This window comes from Anabrus simplex, chromosome 1 (assembly GCF_040414725.1).
Source record: "Anabrus simplex isolate iqAnaSimp1 chromosome 1, ASM4041472v1, whole genome shotgun sequence".
NCBI lineage: Eukaryota > Metazoa > Arthropoda > Insecta > Orthoptera > Tettigoniidae > Anabrus > Anabrus simplex.
In genome coordinates, this window is record NC_090265.1 from 363,613,735 (window position 1) to 363,634,383 (window position 20,649).

Below are 20,649 nucleotides of genomic sequence, written 5' to 3' on the forward strand. Positions count from 1 at the left end.
CCTTGTGGAGGGATGAGAAGATTGGAAGGGATAGACAAGGAAGAGGGAAGGAAGCGGCCGTGGCCTTAAGTTAGGTACAATCCCGGCATTCGCTTGGAGGAGAAGTGGGAAACCACGTAAAACCACTTCCAGGATGGCTGAGGTGGGAATCGAACCCACCTCTACTCAGTTGACCACCCAAGGCTGAGTGGACCCCGTTCCAGCCCTCGTACCACTTTTAAAATTTTCGTGGCAGAGCCGGGAATGGAACCCGGACCTCCGGGGGTGGCAGCTAATCACGCTAACCACTACACCACAGAGGCGGACTTTCCTTTCATCTCTCAGTCATTAATCATTGCCCCAGAGGAGCGACCGACTTCCTATCCGCGCCGCTAGATGGGGTTTCATTTATTCCGCTCCTGATCCGGTCGAATGACTGGAAACAGGCTGTGGATTTTTATTTCTTTCATTGCCATTAAGGAATGTAGATCTTTCATCTTTGTTCTCTTGATTTTAGGAAATAAACACGGTGCATTTACCTCCTTTTCCTTAGCCTTGTCGTATGAGAAACAATGGTGAAATAATAATAATAATAATAATAATAATAATAATAATAATAATAATAATAATAATAATAATAATAATAATAAATTGGATTTACGTCACACCGACACAGATAGGTATTATGGCAACGTTGGGTTACGAAAGGGCTAAAGTGGGAAGGAAGCGACCGTGGCCTTAATTAAGGTACAGCCCCAGTATTTGCCTGATGTGAAAATGGGAAACCACGGAAAAATATCTTCAGGGCTACCGACAGTGGGGCTCGAACCTACTACTACTACTACTACTACTACTACTACTACTACTGTTGGCTGAACGGTCAGCGTACTGGCCTTCGGTTCAGAGGGTCCCGGGTTCGATTCCAGGCCGGGTCGAGGATTTTAACCTTAATTGGTTAATTCCAATGGCACGGGGGTTGGGTGTATGTGTTGTCTTCATCATCATTTCATCCTCATCACGACGCGCAGGTCGCCTACGGGTGTCAAATAGAAAGACCTGCACCTGACGAGCCGAACTCGTCCTGGGATATCCCGGCACTAAAAGCCATACGACATTTCATTTACTACTACTACTACTAATAATAATAAGAATAATAATAAAATCATCATCATCATTTTACGTCGCTTTAACAACTTTTTTAAAGTTTTCGGAAACACCGAGGTGCCGAAAATGTTAGTTCCTTAGATCTTTTAGGAGCCGTAAAATCTATCGACATGGAACTATTGAAACACCTTCAAATACCATAGGACTGAACAGAGATCCAACCCAATAACGTGGGCTCAATAAGCCAGTGCTCCATCATCCGAGCCATTTAGTCTGGAATTCGATTGTTTATTATACTAATTAATGCCCAAGGTTTATCATTATTGAGAAAGATGAACTATGAACAAAGAATGAGGCTTACATGGAAGACTGTGTTATTTACCTCAGACGGTTATACGACTTAAATGATTAAATTGCGCTGTATTATTGAATATAAAAAGAAAGTCGTGTTTCATACTTAAAAGTCTATGAGCCTCTGAGATGCCAATGCTAGTTGACAGCTGACTCCAGTGCTCTACCACCTGAGTCACTCAACCACGCTTACTTACTACTTTTACGAATTTTTTGAAGGCGCAGAGGTGTCAGAAATTTTGTTCCGCAGGAGTTCTGGCACGAGGCTGGCGTTTTTGATAATCTTCAAAACCACTGGACTGAGTCGGAAATAAATACGCTAGCTTGAATTCAGAAAGCTAGAGCCCAATTCAATCTTATGTCTTAATTTATTAGGTAACTAGCAACTGTACTCGTGCTTCGCTGCGCTTTTCTAGTCGTTTCGCCGTGATGGTGGAACAGACAAACACACAAATAAACAAACAGACACAAAAGCTAAAATCCACTGATACTGTCTTGAGTTGATCTAATACGGATAAATATCTAAGAAACTGGCAAAACAGACGAAATTACAGACAGTGGACCCTCTACAACTATATTTATATAGATATTCGTGCACTATCCTCGTTAACGAAAAACCAAACCACCCAGGTCCGTGTCACCTTCTGAGCTCAGAAGAATGGTTTGTTGTCACGTTTCCTTAAAAACTGGTGTAATTTTATTTACGAGAAATCTAAAATGGAAACAATGGACTACAAGCAGCAGTTATTTTGAACACAGTTATAATCTACTCAGTGACCCCAATATATTGTAACTCAGTCAATGTGCAGACATGCAAATGTCAGTATGCTGTTGCATCAATGTTGTTGGAGTACGAGATAAAGGAACACAGCTTATAGGCGCGCTGAGAAGAAACGGGTTCCACTACTATACTGACGCTGTCAGTTGGTGTTACTAGTAAAAGCGTACCGGTCGGTAACAAGTACTCTGTGCATCCGCACTTCCTTCATCCGCGTCCGCCTCCGCGAATGGTTATCCGTGGATATTGTAACTATTGTACTATATTTCACTGAAGATACTGAAACGGATAGATCTGTTAACATAATGCAACAGGCCTGATATACCGTTTTTCACGAGAGTTTAATCCTGATGTAAATCCTTTCAACGTGGACATAGACCAAGTTGATTGGAGAAGCAACCGTCGCACTCACTCGACTGTATGCGAGCTCGAAGAAAAATAGTACGTCGCATTAATTTTATTTTATTTTAGTTCATTACATTTAGACAGTTTGGAAGAGTACGCAATCAAATTAAAATATGGTTGTCATATATATCGGTATATATATGGTTTTATTTTAATAAAATAGTGGATAAATAACGAGAAATGAAGGCACAAGGCGTGATGTAATACAGGAAGTCTTCCCGTAGTGGGGGAAAGTCCCAAACTGTACAGCGTGGAGATAAGGTGTTGCATCTTGCAGCAGCAGTGAGTGTCAGTATTCATAGTGAGAGAAATGGAGCAAGATGTAGTACCATCGCGTGTAGTGAACCGCAAAAGAGGAAAACCGCTCAGAAGTGACCATGGGCAGTGCATTGTGAATGTGTTCAATAAACTAAGTGAACAGAATCCAGGTTTAGAAGTTCAGATCTTCGCACTGTTGTCGTATGCGATGCGCAGCCCTGTACGTCCGAACACGAGGCGTTGACGGAGTGGAGGTCGGTACTACACGCTCAGCGAATCACAACTATTTCTTTAGCGGAGGCGTGGACATACCATGTTTACATCAGGATTAAACTCTCGTGAAAAGACATATACGTATCACCAGACCACCTACAGTGACAGGTTTATAAGGGATTCCCTCTTGCGACAACTACCGACATATTGAGTGGTTCTCTTTCGGAACCTTTCTTCCTTCCTACCACTACTTGCGGGCAGAAGCCAGTTAGGTTCAGGTCAGATTTACGGATTTATGGTCTCAAGGCGCTTTATATATCACCATTCTCCCATACCAATGTCAAGGGTTGCCTAACCGCAAGCAAAAATAAGAGTATACCTGAGTGCAAAACTACAAACCTCATTATTTAGAAATTATCAGGAAAATTATCCACACTGCCATACAATTTTCATCCGCCAAGACACAGACTTCGCGGATATCCGCATCCGTGCAGGGCTCTACCTAGAATATACCGTTGTGTTTCATTGACCTGAAAGTTTTTACGTTCTCGAGGAACATTCCTATAGAGTTCTAGAACTCGTCCAAGATGAGCACAATCTGAGGCTCACTACTGTGCCTGATGTACTTACCCAATGGGGAAGCGAGTGTGGAAGGGGTACTGGACGTGAAGAGGTCCGCTTGGGATAGCGTATACTACGTGGATGGCGATGGGTCGTGCCGCGGTGATGAAAGAGCCAGATGGAACAGGTGCCAGTACAGCTCCTACAGGGATAGGCATGCGCAGACCTTCATGCAGCACGGTGAAGCCAGCAGGGAAAGGGATGGTGCTCTGCATGGAGTTCACATACATGGGCTTCTGCAACACCACTCGTACTGCAGGCATAGCTTCCTGTTCCTGCAACATTTAAACGTAATATTAATAATATGCACAGACATGACTGATATGTTTATACTGTACTTATTCAAAATATGATTGCACATGTGCGAGTAGATGCTAGTATTTGTTTACTGCAAAGGGTGAATAACCAACAGGTTAGCTCAATGTCAGTTATGGCTGCTAGCCCTGTAACCGATAGACAGTTTCGAAATAGTTTTCCGTGGTTTTCCCTTTTCAACTCTAGGCAAATGCCATTACGGTAAATATCTCGAGACCACGGCTACCCACGCCTAGACCATACAGTTTCATCTACACCCACAGGCAACACTCTCACACAGCGTTCCATGGGGTGTACCGAGAAAATCAGCTACGGAATTGGCGAGCCGAACATATCGTCGGACACACCCAGTACGAAAAGGAGACGCACGCTGTATATATTACTTTGTAGTGGGTGAATGACAGTGAGGTAAATGAAATTAAATGGTGTATGGCTTTTAGTGGCGGGAGTGTCCGAGGACAAGTTCTTTTTTGCTAGTTGTTAGTTGTTTTACGTCGCACCGACAGAGATAGGTCTTACGGCGACGATGGGACAGGAAAGGGCTCGGAATGGGAAGGAAGCGGCCGTGGCCTTAATTAAGGTACAGCCCCAGCATTCGCCTGGTGTGAAAATGGGAAACCACGGAAAACCATTTTCAGGGCTGCCGACAGTGGGGTTCGAACCTACTATCTCCCAAATACTGGATACTGGCCGCACTTAAGCGACTGCAGCTATCGAGCTCGGTGAGGACAAGTTCGGCTCGCCAGATGCAGGTCTTTTTGATTTGACTCCCGTAGGTAACCTGCGCGTCGTGATGAGGATGAAATGATGATGAAGACGACATATACATCCAGCCCCCGTGCCAGCGAAATTAACCAATTAAGGTTAAAATTCCCGACTCTCCCGGGAATCGAATCCGGGATCCCTGTGACCAAAGGCCAGCACGCTAAACATTTAGCCACGGAGCCGGACGACAGCGAGGTGAACAGCGGGCACGCCAGTGAACTGAGTAGTCATCACATGAGTCTCGTATTATCGACAGGACAAAGTGAATTTTAGAGAAGGATTCGTGCATGCTACAAATACGAAAGCAACAGAGCGAATTTAGAATGGAATGTGTGTATGTCGTTCAGTAGCTAACAACGTTAGAGCACAAGACACCACTATATCTCCAAGGACTGACCAGCTAACTGAGTGGTAATAAAATTTGTGCGTTATTGTACTTGTCGACAGAGCTGGATGACAGAGCACCCAACGTAAACAAAGAGTGGTTTCTGCGATGGTCGAGTGCAATCATATTTTGAATACGTAATATGAGACAAAATATGGACGCTATATTTAAACAACCTAAGACGCATTTTTCTTTGATCAGAGAAAATACATTTTACAAATATTCATACTTCCACTCCCATTTTGGCTGAGTGGGAAATCAATATGCTATAGCCTTAAGCTGCTTTTTTTAGCGTTTGTCCCGCCTGGTGGCAGGGTGCGCTGTGTGGATTCGAAGTCTTGATTTAATTCGGTCTCGGGCCATGTCTGGATGCAGTCTTACAGCTTTCAGGTCGTTGTGCTTTGTATCGGTCCATCGCTGTCTTGGTCATCCCTTGAACATCTTTCCGGCGACTTTCCAATGTATACGCTGACTTTACCAATGTGTTGTCTTCTGCAAGCAACACATGCCCAAACCAGCGCAGACGGTTTTGCTGCATTTTCTTCTGAATCGGTGCAACGCTAAATCGTTTCCTAATATCGTCGTTTGAAATATGATCTATGTGACGCCAGCTCTCCACCTAAGCATCTTCGTCTCCATGACGCTTAGTCGACGTTCTACTTCCTTTGTAGCTGGCCAAGACACAGTGCCATAGACAGCGACAGGACGGATAACAGTCTGGTAGATCTTAGATTTCAGATGGTTCTTCATCCGACGGTCGCAGGTGACACCCGTTTTCATTCACCACTTCAGCCGGGCTGCGTGTATCCTTGTGTTGACCTCGTCAGTAAGTCGGTCATCGTAAGATATTGTGGAGCCAAGATATTTAAATTTCTCTACTCGTGGTAGATCTTCACCGTCAACGTGGATGGTTCCAACGTCTCGAGGATCTGATGTCATGTATTCTGTCTTATTTTCGTTGAGGCGTAGGCCGTATTGCGCTGGTCGGTTGTTCCACTCTTCTGTTTGGCGTTGGATATCAAGCTTATTCTCAGCAGCCAACATGACATCATCAGCATAGAGAAGTGTCCGTGGTATTGGCTTGTGCAGGTCTGATGTAGCAGTGTCCATCACAAGAATGAACAGCAGTGGTGATAAGGCAGAGCCTTGATGGACTCCTACAGCGATGCGGAAGTCATCGGACGCTCCTGCAGCAGCTTCAACACAACTCCTTGGTTGTACGCAGAACATCTGTATCCACTCAACAAGGTGTTCTGGAATGCTATGTTCTCGTAACGCTAGCCAGATTAGGTCATGTGGCACCCGATCAAAGGTTTTCTCAAGATCCAGAAAAGCGAGATGAAGCGGTGTTCTCAACTAACAGCTGTTCAGCGTGGATTGCATCTGTTGTGCCACGATTTTCACAAATCCAGCTTGGTTCGTTGTAAGTTTGGTTATCTCGCGAATCCTTTTGTTAAGAATACGTTCGAAGACCATTGCGTGGCTCAGAAGTCTGATCGTGCGATAATTCCCTTCTTCTTGAAGATTGGTACGGAAATGCTCCGTCTCCAATCTGATGGTATTTGACCTTCTTTGATGATCTGATTAAAAAGCTGTGTTAGCCATACTGCCGCATCTCACCGTTGAGAGCACCAGAACTCTGCCGGAAGATCATCAAGGCCGGAGCCTTAATAAACCAAAAGTTTCTTTAATTGTACCTAGGTTTACTTGCAAGAAAGCCACATGCTTCTCAAAAATTTTTAATTTATTTTTTAATATAATGTTTTAAAATCGTCGCAACCAGTCTATCTTCGTAATCTCCTCAAACCCTTTTCCACACGTCATGACAATAATTCCCGATCTCACAGTACCTTAAGTTTATCCCATTCCATTCACGGAATCACTACCTACACGAAACCATTCACCGTTACCGCAGTCGGAAAATGGAATCTCCTACCAGAGGGCATCAGAAATAGATCTAGCAACTCAGCTTTTAAATATGCCTGCGTAGAAAATACTAGGAAAACATGAGTAGGCGTAAAAGTTTCTCCTCCTTCATTTTCCTCCTCATCTGTCTGTTAAATCAACCAGTAAATAAATAAATAAATAAATAAATAAATAAATAAATAAATAAATAAATAAATAAATAAATAAATAAATAAATAAATAAATAAATAAATAAATCACCAGTGATCTGCATTTAGGACTGTCGTTGAGATGGCAGACTACCTCTTAATTGCTTACATAGTCTTTTCTGAATTGATTTCAAAGAAGTCCTCTCAAGGACTGCTTGCTTCCTGTTATTAATGTTACTTCATCTCTATACTGCAGATGGTATTTTGGTATATTTTTGATAGTCTTATATTTGTTATGTTCTTTTACTTCTCTTAGGTTAGTTATTTTTAGCATTCCCACCATGTACATGGTGAATCAGGTATGCTTTACTCCGGCACACGGTGATTTTACTATGGGTGAGCGCGCGCTTCTTTGCCGCGTGCGGGTCGAAGTCATTCCCGGGAAGGTGAGCCATATATTAGTGACACAATCAATTTTGAGAAGTTCATTACTTGCCAAATTATGAAACGAGGTGTTGAAACTGTACCACCTTCATTCTCCACATATTTTTGGCACCTCTTTAGGAAATTATTCATCACTCGCTGTAATTCACGTCGAGGAATTTCGAACTTTCTTGAAGAATATTATGTTTCATTTCTTGTATGTTGTGCGGGATCCCAACCCAAACATTGATTGCTTTCCTTTAAGGGCTGTTCAACGGGACTGCTTAAGCGTTATTTGACTGTATCCCAGTACCTGTAAATTTGCTTATTAAAGGCATCTTGGGTTGAAAGGGTCTTCTCGTCGGAGAAAATAATACACGGGAGGATGTTTCTGTTACCGGAACTCCGTTATGTTTTCACAGAAAATATTTTTGTTATAAAATCTGTTCAATTCAGTTCTTCGGTGGTATTTATTAAATGACTTGAAATCTGAGGCTAATATCAATGGCCTTTTCGATTTCCCTGATAGAGTTATTTTCTTATTATCTAAAGTTTTATTTTCTCTGTTAGGGAGGTAACTTTTTACATGATTTATTTACACTTGCACTGTTTTTAAAGTTCTCATTGTGTTAATAATGGTCTCTTTCATGGCACATGGAGTTCAGGAGTTTAACTGAAAATATTTATGTTATTTGCTGCATAGAGTTCCCACTATAATATAATTTTTCAAACATTACATTTTTCTTCCACACCGTAGTAACTCATTTCAAATTTGTTATTAACCAAAAGCCTTAATAGCAGAAAACTCTAACAATCAGTTTTCATCCCTCGATTTCATACATTTTTATTATTGTGTTACGATAATTAACTCTGAAATGAATAGGATTGTAACTTTTATTTGAAATGAACAGGGGAAGAGTATTATAGAAAACCTCCCATGTCAAATTCCTCACTGAACATATGAAGTTATTATATTGAAATAGTACATTTCGCAAGACCATCTCATTTGTTATAATTTTATTCTAGTCTAGCATATTTTAAAACGTTCAGTTCTCAGAAATCATTAAACCTATGGATCTAAAATATATATTTTAGTTTTATCTTTATTTTTTTCAATTCACTGTTATGTATACAATGAATCAACACGGTATTGAGGAGAACTGTCAGCATGCATACGGCAAACAGTCTGGCATTATTCTTTTTAGACAAATGCAATTCATTGCTGGTGGATATCAATGTTTACCCGTGAATATGGGACTCGGGGGCGAAGTTGATATCACTCTCAAAAGTATTCCTTATTTGCTTGAAATAATTAACGCATTTTACTCTAATTGTGATAATAATTATTAAACCCTCCCTGGTAGAAGCTTCTTTATAATACGTGTCACGAAATCCATTGCAGTATTACATTCAAACGTTAAATAATTTAATGTAGGACCAAAACTGGCTCCTTGCGGAATGTAACGTGATCGCTAGGTGGTCCAGCCAGTGATATATGTGGCTCGGTTCGACCATTCAGCGCTGTTATTATCCACGTCAGTGAGCTTGTTTCCATGCATTATGATCCTTTTAAACAATGCTGTTCTTAAATATCGGCCCAGGCACATGTTCTTTCAACACACTCATGTGGGTGTCGCCGATCTTGATACTCGAATACTTTATTGTTCTTAAGTACTACTTTGGTTGTCATCACTGGTCGACACGTGGCAAAATATTGTTTGAAAGGATGTTAGCAGATCACATCTGCTGTATAGTTCTTAGTTTATATTCTTTTGCATTTGGTTTGATTATCTGCGAATACAACTTTCATCATCTTCTGTTTCATCAGGTGTAACAACACATTACAAAAGCCCAAATGTTGTATGTACATACTTGATGGAGAATTAACCTATCGTTGTACCGATCGAATTGATAAAGAAAATGACTCCTGACTGAGTATATTAGGGTTTGATTTCTGCCTCCATCTGGAGATTTCTTTCGTATGGAAATTCCATATGGCGTGACAATTCTACTGACTGGAGTTGGAAAGTGGAGGTGACCTCAATCACGAAAATCGGTGTTAACATTGGTCATGGTGTAGTCTGTATCTAGCACTACCCCTAGGTCGATCAGCAAACCTCAGCTTTAACAAAACAGTTGTATCTTTGGCTAAGTAACTTAGTTTAACTGGAAAGAAATTTATTCATTGTGTTCGACATTTTTGAAATATAATAATACACCGATATATTTATACTGCATCTGTGCGAGAATGACGCTAGGAAAATGATGATGATGATGATGATGATGATGATGATGATGATAATGATGATGATGATGGTGTATACCTCAACGTATTAATTTCTATCAACCAACACCTTCTTCCTATCCAGATTTTCCTACACTCACTGTGAGTGCAATCTGTGTACATGCGGAGTTGGTCTAGTTTTACGGCTGAAAGTCTTCTCTGACGCCAAGCCTGGAGAAATGTATTAAAATTAGGTGTTTTGTAGTGGTTGTAAACGTGTTGTGGTGTTCATAAACGTCCCTTAAAAAGGCTATTGTTCACGTGGTGTATTACCGTTGGAAATTGTCAAAAATTTGAGGAGTTTCAATAACTTAGTAGAGTTTTTGTCAGAAACCACATTTTTCATAGTGACTAAACTGACTGTCCGCCTCTGTGGTGTAGTGGTTAGTGTGATTAGCTGCCACCCCCGGTGGCCCGGGTTCGATTCTCGGCTCTTCCACGAAATTTAAAAAGTGGTATGAGGGCTGGAACGGGGTCCACTCGGCCTCGGGAGGTCAACTGAGTAGAGGTGGGTTCGATTCCCAATTCAGCCATCCTGGAAGTGGTTTTCCGTGGTTTCCCACTTCTCCTCCAGGTAAATGCCGGGATGGTACCTAACTTAAGGCCACGGCCGCTTCCTTCCCTCTTCCTTGTCTATCCCTTCCTAGCATCCCATTCCCTTACAAGGCCCCTGTTCAGAATAGCAGATGAGGCCGCCTCGGCGAGGTACTGGTCACCCTCGTCAGTTGTATCCCCCATTCCAGAGTCTGAAGCTCCTTGAGGCGGTAGAGGTGGGATCCCTTGCTGAGTCCGAGGGAAAAACCAACCCTGGAGGATAAACAGATGAAGAAGAAGAAGAAGACTGAACGGACTGATATTCATTTCATGAAGCTCATTATTCCCATGAGTTCAACACGAGATGAGAACGGCTGTCGATCTATGCTCACATGAACGGTAAATGAAAGAAATTTGACGCATGGCTAGATGATGTGATAAGAAATGGTTTAGAGAATTTTAAACAACCGACATTTAGCAGATGTAATCCACTATCTTGTTTATAATAAGATAAGCATTTCCTCACAAATAGACCAGTAATGAATTGTTAATTCAGAGAAATTGATTTCATCAACAGCGACTGACAAATCTCGACATTCTACGTGACGAAATGAACGATTACTTTACTACAGTAAATATTCAAACTACCCACTTAACAGCACTGACGCATCGTCTTTCCATCAAACCTGTCCACCATTCACATTTTTCTGTGTCACAGACTATTAGATTACTAAGCGAAATAGCCGCGTGGTTAGGGGCACGTAGGTATAGTCTAAATATAGCTTAGTATAGTTTTAAAGAATAAATTCTAAAACTGTGCAGTGTTTTGATTTTTTATTTCATTCTGAGAATTTATTAGGATCATGCACTGCATTTATTGCAGTGTTAATTATATTTGCCGGCCCCGTGGTGTAGCGGTAGCGTGCCTGCCTCTTACCCAGAGGCCTCGTGTTCGATTCCTGGCGAGGTCAGGGATTTTTACCTGCATCTGACGGTTAGTTCGAGGTCCACTCAGCCCACGTGATTACAGATGAGGAGCTATCTGACGGTGAGAAGGCGGCCCCGGTCTCGAAAGCCAAGAATAGCTGCCGAGAGGATCCGTCGTGCTGACCACATGACACTTCGTAGTCTGCAGGCCTTCGGGCTGAGCAGCGGTCACTTGGTGGGCCGTGGCCCTTCGGGGCTGTTGCGCCATGGGTTTTTTAGTTTTTTATTTATTAAGTTACTGCGTTTATACTTGCTCTTAAAGTACAATATGGTCTAGTTTTCTTTTTTTTAAGCTTGAGTATTTTTCATTACTTAACTTTGATGATCTGGATTATTTGATTAACTTTATTTTATTTGATATTTACATTAAGTCTTCTATTTAACATAAACTATGCCTGTTTTAATATCAACATAGGTTGTTAATTTATTTAAATTCATTTTCAGTTCTATTAATTGTATTTTAGTTTAATGATTTTTTTATTTTATTTCGATTGTAAACAGCATTTGGTTACTGGGTTCGAACCCCACTGTCGGGAGTCGAGAAGATGGTTTTCCGTGGTTTCCTATTTTACCACCAGGCAAATGCTGGGGTTGTACCTTAAATAAAGTCACGCCCGATTTCTTCACACTCCTAGCCCTTTCCTATCCCATCATCACCATAAGAACTCTCTGTGCGACGTAAAGCATCTTGTAAAAAATCTACGTCGTTATGTGTAAGAAAGGCCCTAGAGTTCTAACTTCGTCACATAAAAGGACACAAATAAATAAATAAATAAATAAATAAATAAATAAATAAATAAATAAATAAATAAATAAATAAATAAATAAATAAATTTCATATCCAATATTTTTCCATTTTATTTTGGATTAACCACATTTTCGGTTTACCAGGATTAGGATTAACGGGAGTCTACTGTATACATTTGCATTTTTCCAGCAGTTCATTCCTATTCCTGGAAGGTAATTTCTTTACTCTTTTCATTTCTGAAATAGGGCCCATGACGTCGATGTTTGGCCTCTTTAAACAAGTAAATAGCATAAATCAGCCTGAAACATTGCCGTGTGGTACAAAACATTAACGATGAAAATAATATCTGAAGTTAAGTGGTTTAATCCCTGATGTTTTTGTGTGTATTCTGTGTGCTGTATTTCCCGGGATTTTCATCACTTAGAGCCACTCCAAGAAAATGCTTTGAATTCTTAATTTCCCAGTTCCTCGAATATAGGAAGCGAGAAAAAGGTAGCAGGTCGACAGATATTTTTTCGATGTGAATCACTAATAATAATAATAATAATAATAATAATAATAATAATAATAATAATAATAATAATATGTCCGGCTCCATGCCTAAATGGTTAGCGTGCTGGCCTTTGGTCACAGGGGCCCCGGGTTCAATTCCTGGCAGGGTCGGGAATTTTAACCTTAATTGGTTAAATTCGCTGGCACGGGGGCTGGGTGTATGTGTCGTCTTCATCATAATTTCATCCTCATCACGACATGCAGGTCGCCTACGGGAGTAAAATAAAAAAGACCTGCATCTGGCGTGCCGAACTTGTCCTCGGACACTCCCGGCACTAAAAGCCATACGCCATTTCATTTTATTAATAATAATTAAGCTCGGAAAGTCTGGAAACCTCAGTTTAATCATTCACGAAGTGGACGAATTTTTTTCGTACCATTCACCCGAAGAAACTAGAGACACGCATCTAACCGGTATCCAACCAGTATGGATTATTGCCTCTTATTCGGAGTTATATAGAATATAATGAATGTTCTCCAAACTTCCCATTGTTAATGATGTGAAAGGTATTTGATGTTAAAATTCTTCTGTGTGGAAGTAAAGGGAGGCACGTTTGATTTTGAATACTTGACTTTAATTGGCTCCAACACTTTTGCAGACAGAACCGTTTCAAGATTTATGCTCTGAGAAGAAGGCCGTGTTTGCAGTAAAGGTGTACACAGTCATAAATTATCGCCGTTCACTGAATGGAATATGTATCGAACTGCTCGTTACTGGTAAGAAGATTTATCATTTCACGCTTATCCCGTTACGAGGAGCCTACAGTGATCTGAAAATCTTGGTTTTTTAATACTTCGGAAACACCTGAAGATGAAGGAAATAATTAGGAGTTTACCTGAGAGTTATGGAACGGGATTATGTATCTTCTAGTGTTACCACCCAGCGTCTGTGATGTATGTATTCTAGTTAGCGTTTCCGAGGGTGGGCCGTGTGGAGGCGGACTACTGAACAATCGTAAGGCTACATTTTTAAATATATGTTTTAGCGGAATTTAAAAAAAAGAACATTTTCTTACCACCAACTTTCTTTACGCTCGTAAAATAAAATTTTAAAAAGTTCCAGTGCTGTGTGTAACAATTTTGAATGGACGTGATGGGAAAGCAATAGGCCGAATCTGTACCAATTAGATGTATTTCGACCACTTTCAGTGCTCCAAACCATAACATCATCACCCCATACAAATCATGGTACATAACCTTCTTGGCATGTGCGAATAAATGGGAGTAAAGGCTGAGTGAACCTCAGGGCCATGTGCACCCCCGGAAGTGGAAATCTCGTTTCTTAAATTTTACGACTTCCTGACGGGGATTCGAACCTACGCCCTTCCGGATGAACCGAGCACGCTTTTATCGCCTCGGCCAGGCAGCTCATTAATTAAACAATAAATTTAACAAAATAAATGATCAATATTTCCCCAGCTGGGAAGCAGCAGTGTGTTGTATAAATACTGGGCCGCCTCGGATTACACATCGCCAAGCACCAGCGGAACACTCCACTGGGGAGCTGAATTTTCCCTCGATCATCTTTCACGCCATGATGGATGGCCATTACATCTTGTGAGCACGTCAAAGCAGGAGAAAGATTAAAGTAATGAAACGTTTTATTTGCTGCTTAAAGCAGAAATAACTTTACTTCCCTTCCTTAAATACGTCTTTAGCTTCAGTGCTATGCTTTGAGTGACTGAACATGCAATGATGCAAGCCGGATTTGGACTTGGTTATTCCCTTTAAAACTATTTTTGTACTTAGGGCATTTTCTTGTTCCCTATCATTTTCTAAATTATTCAGATTTCTTTTTTTACCTCGAGAAAAATAGGCTGTCGAATAGTTTTGAAAATCAATTGTATAGTTTTCTTGTAACCAATTATTGCCATTATTATTATTATTATTATTATTATTATTATTATTATTATTATTATTATTATTATTATTATTATTATTATTATTATTATTATTATTATTAGGTTCGGATTCTTAGAATCCGTTATCCGTTACTATTCATGGGGTAATTAATCTACTTGGATGAGAGCCATGAAAGAATTGTCAATAAAGGCAAATGCTTCCTGTCGAAAATCTTTATAGTTCTTATCATTATGTGTTTTTGGTTTCACGCGTCCCTTGAATTAAATGTTCATGTTACTCCTCTTGCTTTCATTATATTACATTTAACTCCCTATCTATTTCGTAATAATAAAGTTATTAACTTTACGTCTCAATAAATACTTTTACGGTTTTCGGAGACGACGAGTTGCCGGAATTTAGTCTCGCAAAAGTGCTTTTGCGTGCCAGTGAATATACCGATACGAGGCTGATGTATTTGAGTACCTTAAAATACTGCCGGACTGAGCCACGATAAAACCTGCCAAATAAGGTTCAGAAGGCCAGTCCCTCAACCGTCTGAGCCACTCAGCCCAGCCCTAGCTATATCATTGATCTCTCCATTGTCAAGCAAAATTTTGATATTATTGGTTAAGTGTTGTGATAACACATTCTATCCTGCATTGAACATATCGTAATCCTTTCCTTTTTAATGCATGGTGTTATATTGTAAATCGGTCGAAGATCTGTGTTCAATTCAAAAGAGCTGAAAACCTCCTTTTTATGATATTATTCGATGTATTATCAGTATGTAACTAATTCCTTTTTGAATAATGAATATTGGCTTTTCATGGTCTGCAACCATATTCTAAATAACGTCTAACAGAGGAACATAGTAACTAAAATGTTAGTTCCTTTTTAATAAGAATAATTCCTCACCATAGTGATGTCTTAGGTAAAATATGACCAGTTTTCCGTTGCCTACTCTGATTTTAATTCAGACGCCCCTAACCAGGGGTATAACCGCCGTTGGTAATCGCCCATGACCTGGAGTACTGACATTACCTTTATTCTGTAGGGCCCCCTCTAGGGAACAGACGCTACAATGATGGGATTCAATGGCATCTCCTTCACTGAGGGACCATTATACTCTTAAGGGAACTCTTCTGTCCGAAACCGGATTATTTCTCGCTTCAAAACACTCGGCGCTGAGACGCTAGTTGTACGGTCTACTTCGTTAGCATAGTAGGATGTCTTTTACTACTACCAATGTATGGAATACTAAGGTTTGCTTTTCTATTTTCAGTGCAGTACTGGGACACCACGTGCTATCCACCTAACATATGGCATATCTACTGTATGAGTAAAGGAAAGCGGAGCGGTAAGTTTCTTCAAATTTCAATAATATTGGTGAATATTCAGAGTTACAAATGTTCGTTTTATACTGTATTTAGAAATGGAATATGAGTTAACGACACAGCGATTACAGAAATACACTGAGTTTAACTTTTCCCTAATAGAGAAGATGTATGTAACATTCTAGAAATTTTGTAGTTAAGAAACCGAGTGATAATTGATTTTTAAACATTTTAAACTTGAACAATGAAGGAACGTTACTATTGAACGTTCCCCTATATCAATTAATACAGAAATCCAATGAATGTAAGGTGGAATGAACGATGCTTTTTTGTAGTTAGGCACTAGCAGCAAGTTCCAACAGCTCATCTCACCACCTTCATGCATAGCATGTCTCTCTACATTAGCTTATTACTTGACGAGTATCCTGTTTCTCTTTCTAACCTGCTGCTGCACCATATTCTCCTTCTGTCTCTCTTTAAATCTCACTTCTCAAAGGTACCATGTGCTTGCTTGGAAGACTAACAACTTGCTACTTGAGTTATTTATGGTCTGTCTACTTAAAGTCCTTGAATATAAATACCGAATGTGCCTTTACTCTTCGTTCACGCCTATTTTAAAATACTATTAATGATTACTAAAAGGGATTTACGATATCTTCGTTGACAGTCCATGTTATTAGTGTGTGTCAAGTCTGATAGTCTGTACTTGTTTAGCGTCTTGTACTCGTGTGTGTGTTTATGATCAGTTAAGTCTATAATAGGGAAGAAAGAGGCCGTCGCTCGGGGGATACTATCCCAGCACTTGCTTCAAAATAAGGTGGTGTAAAGCGAAAAACAACGTCTAGAATGTCCGAGAGTGAGATTTTAATTTCCATAAAATTTGCGCGAGAAGACAGAATCGAACCTGGACCAACCGTTTGCTAACTCCGAAACCATAAATGATAGAAGAAATGTTATGTATCGCATACGCTGTAAGTGCCTCTATCGCTTTTACATCGTTCTCTTTTATTGGTGAATAATGCAACGATGCAAACTACCCTTTAACATCGAGGTCCGTCTTCTTCTTCTTCTTTTCTTCTTCTTCTTCTTCTTCTTCTTCTTCTTCTTCACCTATTTATTTATTTTGCTTCACTGAGTCGGCCTGATATTTTCCATGCATGTTTAATTTCCTGTCGTAATACCCACTGGATTGAATAATATCACCTACTGAAAGTTATATCAGTGGTGTACGAAATATATAGGTTAAATGAACATAGCATAAAGAATATGAAATAGCAGAGCTTATAATGCATACAATATTGTTTGCGGTGTTCATCTGGCCGTCGCGGATTCGATTCGCGACATTGTCAAGAATTCGAGACCGATTTTAGGGATTGGATGGGACGCAAACAGCCTTAGATGGTGTAACTGAGAAGAAAAGCGATGCTGCAAGTGTTTAATCGTGGTTTATCTCTTCAGTTATAGATGAATGCCAGAATGATGGCTACCATACAGACCGTGGCCATTTACTTACCAAATTTAGTTAGAATCCTTTACAAATGCAGTCACCAAATGGACACATGTTATCTGACAATACTTTGCCCTTGCCGACTTAAGTGGCAAGGTCGGTTTGTAAGCAAAGTTATTCGTTTTACGTCCCTTTAACTACATTTACGCTTTTCGGAGACAACAAGGAGCAAGGAATGTTGCATTCAGCTGTCTATATTGCACGATGAAATGAAATGAAATGTCGTATGGCTTTTAGTGCCGGGATATCCCAGGACGAGTTCGGCTCGTCAGGTGCAGGTCTTTCTATTTGACACCCGTAAGCGACCTGCGCATCGTGATGAGGATGAAATTATGATGAAGACCACACATACACCCAGCCCCCTTGCCATTGTAATTAACCATTTAAGGTTAAAATCCCCGACCCAGCCGGGAATCGAACCCGGGACCCTCTGAACCGAAGGCCAGTACGCTGACCGTTCAGCCAACGAGTCGGTATATTGCACGATGTCGGCATATAAAAGATCTCTAGTGACACATTTTGTTTCACTCGACAAAATTTAAACTCGACCGAAGATCGCCCAGCAGTGTTCTGGTTTCTCTGCCATCTGGTCATGTATTAAGGAAAAACTCGGGTGGCCTAAATGGCACCAGATACAAATATCTCCAATACGGTAACTAAGGCCATGTGATGATGTTAATAATGGTCTTTTTAGGCAGAGCCCTAGAATTTGCCTGGTGTGAAAATGGGAAACCTCTGAAAATCATATTCAGAGCTGCTGATAGTCAGGTTCGAACCCACTGTAACCCGAATACAGCCTCACAATCATGAGAGCCATACCAAGCAGCCAATCCTTTTATTATGATTTTTTCTTTCTTTCTTTCTTTCTTTCTTTCTTTCTTTCTTTCTTTCTTTCTTTCTCGCTTTCTGCGTTAGGGTCTTCTAGGGACCACGTATACAATGTAGAATTTCGTAGCGGAGCATGGGTACATCAGCTAGTAATAATAATAAATTCTTTCTATACAGAGCCTAGTTTGTAAGGTTAACATTGAAAATTGATCCTTCACTCTACGAAGTATCAACTTATTTCCAGAGTAAAATTTCTCACACGAAAGGAAATAACGAGAGTGATAATGAAGTACAGTACACATTATGAATATACGCCTTTACAAACACCTGTTCGGCAGGAGGAGTTTTCTTATCACCGCTAGCAGTTAAGGTTAGGTACGACAGTTAAACGTCTGTAGCAGATCGTTCGTCTGCGATGGAACTAGGGCGTGTTTAATGGTAGTGTCTGGAGCGGTGACGTGCTAATGGGCCCTTACACGTGTAACAGCTGTTGTGCCCGGTTACTATATCTAGATTAACAATAACTGTCCCGTAATAAATGTCAGGGCCACGAGGAAATCCATTACTCTCAATAGCATGGATGGTCATTGACTCTAATGGTTTCTTCAACCGATCAAACGAGATATCACTGCATGTAGTGTTCAGTAATGTCTGTCACATTTGATTTGAGGGCTCTCATATTTCATGACTGTAGGCAGAGGTACCCCAACCCTCGACATATATAGCATCCCCATTTACCGTGGACTGTGAGTTGACGTAACAATAACCAAGTGATAGCTCGGTGATATCGTCAGTAGTCTCTCATCAAGACGGTCACGATTCAATTCCCAGATAATACATGTCAGTTTACTGAAATGGAATGTCACGTCCCTGTGCATCGGATTCAATGTAAAACTAGATGTTTTGTGGCTATATGAACACGATATAAACAAAATTAGAAATCTGAAGGCTCACTGGCATGTTTAAGAAATTAGTCAATCCATGTTTTAATTTAACTGAAGTTGAGTAGCTTGAATGGAATAATAACTCACGTTATATCTTTATGAAAAGCTCAGATTCATTTCTGGCGAAACATAGTATTTGCAGTGAAATTTGTCTTCTGGTATGGGCTAGAACTTTCACTCATCTTTCTCAGTCTCATTATTGGATGTGAAAGAATGGAAGTTACTGAGGTGTGAACAATGCCAGTAATGCCATTCCTTACGCAGACTTTCACTGACGTGAATAGTGTGAAAATGTCGTTCATGGGGTCCTTTGGTATATGCATTTCAATGCGCTTGATAGACTAAAAAGTAATATAACCCGGTTCAGTGGAATAAGCAACACGAAAATGCTTGACTCCTATATCATCTAGTAGAGCTCTTCAGTGACGCCTAGGATTGCCGATGCTATTTTTTTTTTTGCTATTTGCTTTACGTCGCGCCGACACAAATAGGTCTTAAATAGCGACGATGTCTTAGGAAAGGTCTAGGAATGGGAAGGAAGCGGCCATGGCCTTACTTAAGGTACAGCCCCAGCATTTTCCTGGTGTGAAAATGGGAAACCACGGAAACCATCTTCAGGGCTGCCGACAGTGGGGTTCGAACCTACTATCTCCCGATTACTGGATACTGGCCGGCTGATGACTCAACATAGGCCTACATCAAAATGAAATATCGTCGCTGCCGGGACAAATCCTCCTATGTGAAATATTTTTGTTTGAACTTTGGCCGGTAAGGTTCTGTCATCTAAGGTGCAATATTGTGTGAATATTGTCAAGGCATTCTCGCTCTTCATAATGTATGTGCTGCGGGTCGGTATATCTCCAAAAATATTTTCACATAGGAGGTTTTGTTTCAAAACGACGATATGCAGTTTACGGTATTAGAGGAATCTTATTCTTAATTTTCTCCCGCCACTTTTCCCACACCCCGATGGAGTAGCGGGTGCAAACTGCGTCGCGTATGTGGACTTCGACCTTTCTTTTACGGGTCGATATCCTTCCAGATGGGATATAATCTCTATTGCGTGTTTTTTAATGTTCTGTGTTGGGTATAGAAGAGTGTAACAAGCATCCGTTCGCCGAGTCAGGGTAATTAAGCGTACGTGATTAAAATCCGCGACTCGAACAGAAATAGAACCTGGGACTCTCTGGACCGAAGGCTGCTACGCTGACCATTCAGCAAAGACTGCGAACTACAAAGAATATTACTGAGTGATGTAAAATAGAATATCGTCGTTGCTCCTGTGATACTGTTGTGGTATAAATACTGACCCGCAGTACATAAATCATCAAGAGCGAAATTTCTTTTTTATTACTCGCACAGTATTAAACCGTACCGGCCAAAGTTCTAAACTGAAATATTTCACATAGTGGTTATCGCAGGTTCTTTCTTTAATGAC

At 40.5% G+C, this 20,649-nt stretch overlaps 1 protein-coding gene across 3 annotated transcripts in view; it reads right to left on the reverse strand.

Annotated features, from left to right (window-relative positions):
* LOC136856800 (serine/threonine-protein kinase WNK2) overlaps positions 1-20,649 on the reverse strand; it is a 179,095-nt gene that overhangs the window by 7,749 nt on the left and 150,697 nt on the right. For all 3 annotated transcript variants that reach the window (XM_067134915.2, XM_067134913.2, XM_067134914.2), the window contains exon 3: positions 3,719-3,984. In XM_067134915.2, the coding sequence (XP_066991016.2) occupies positions 3,719-3,984 (266 nt within the window). The remainder of the gene's footprint in view (positions 1-3,718; positions 3,985-20,649) is intronic.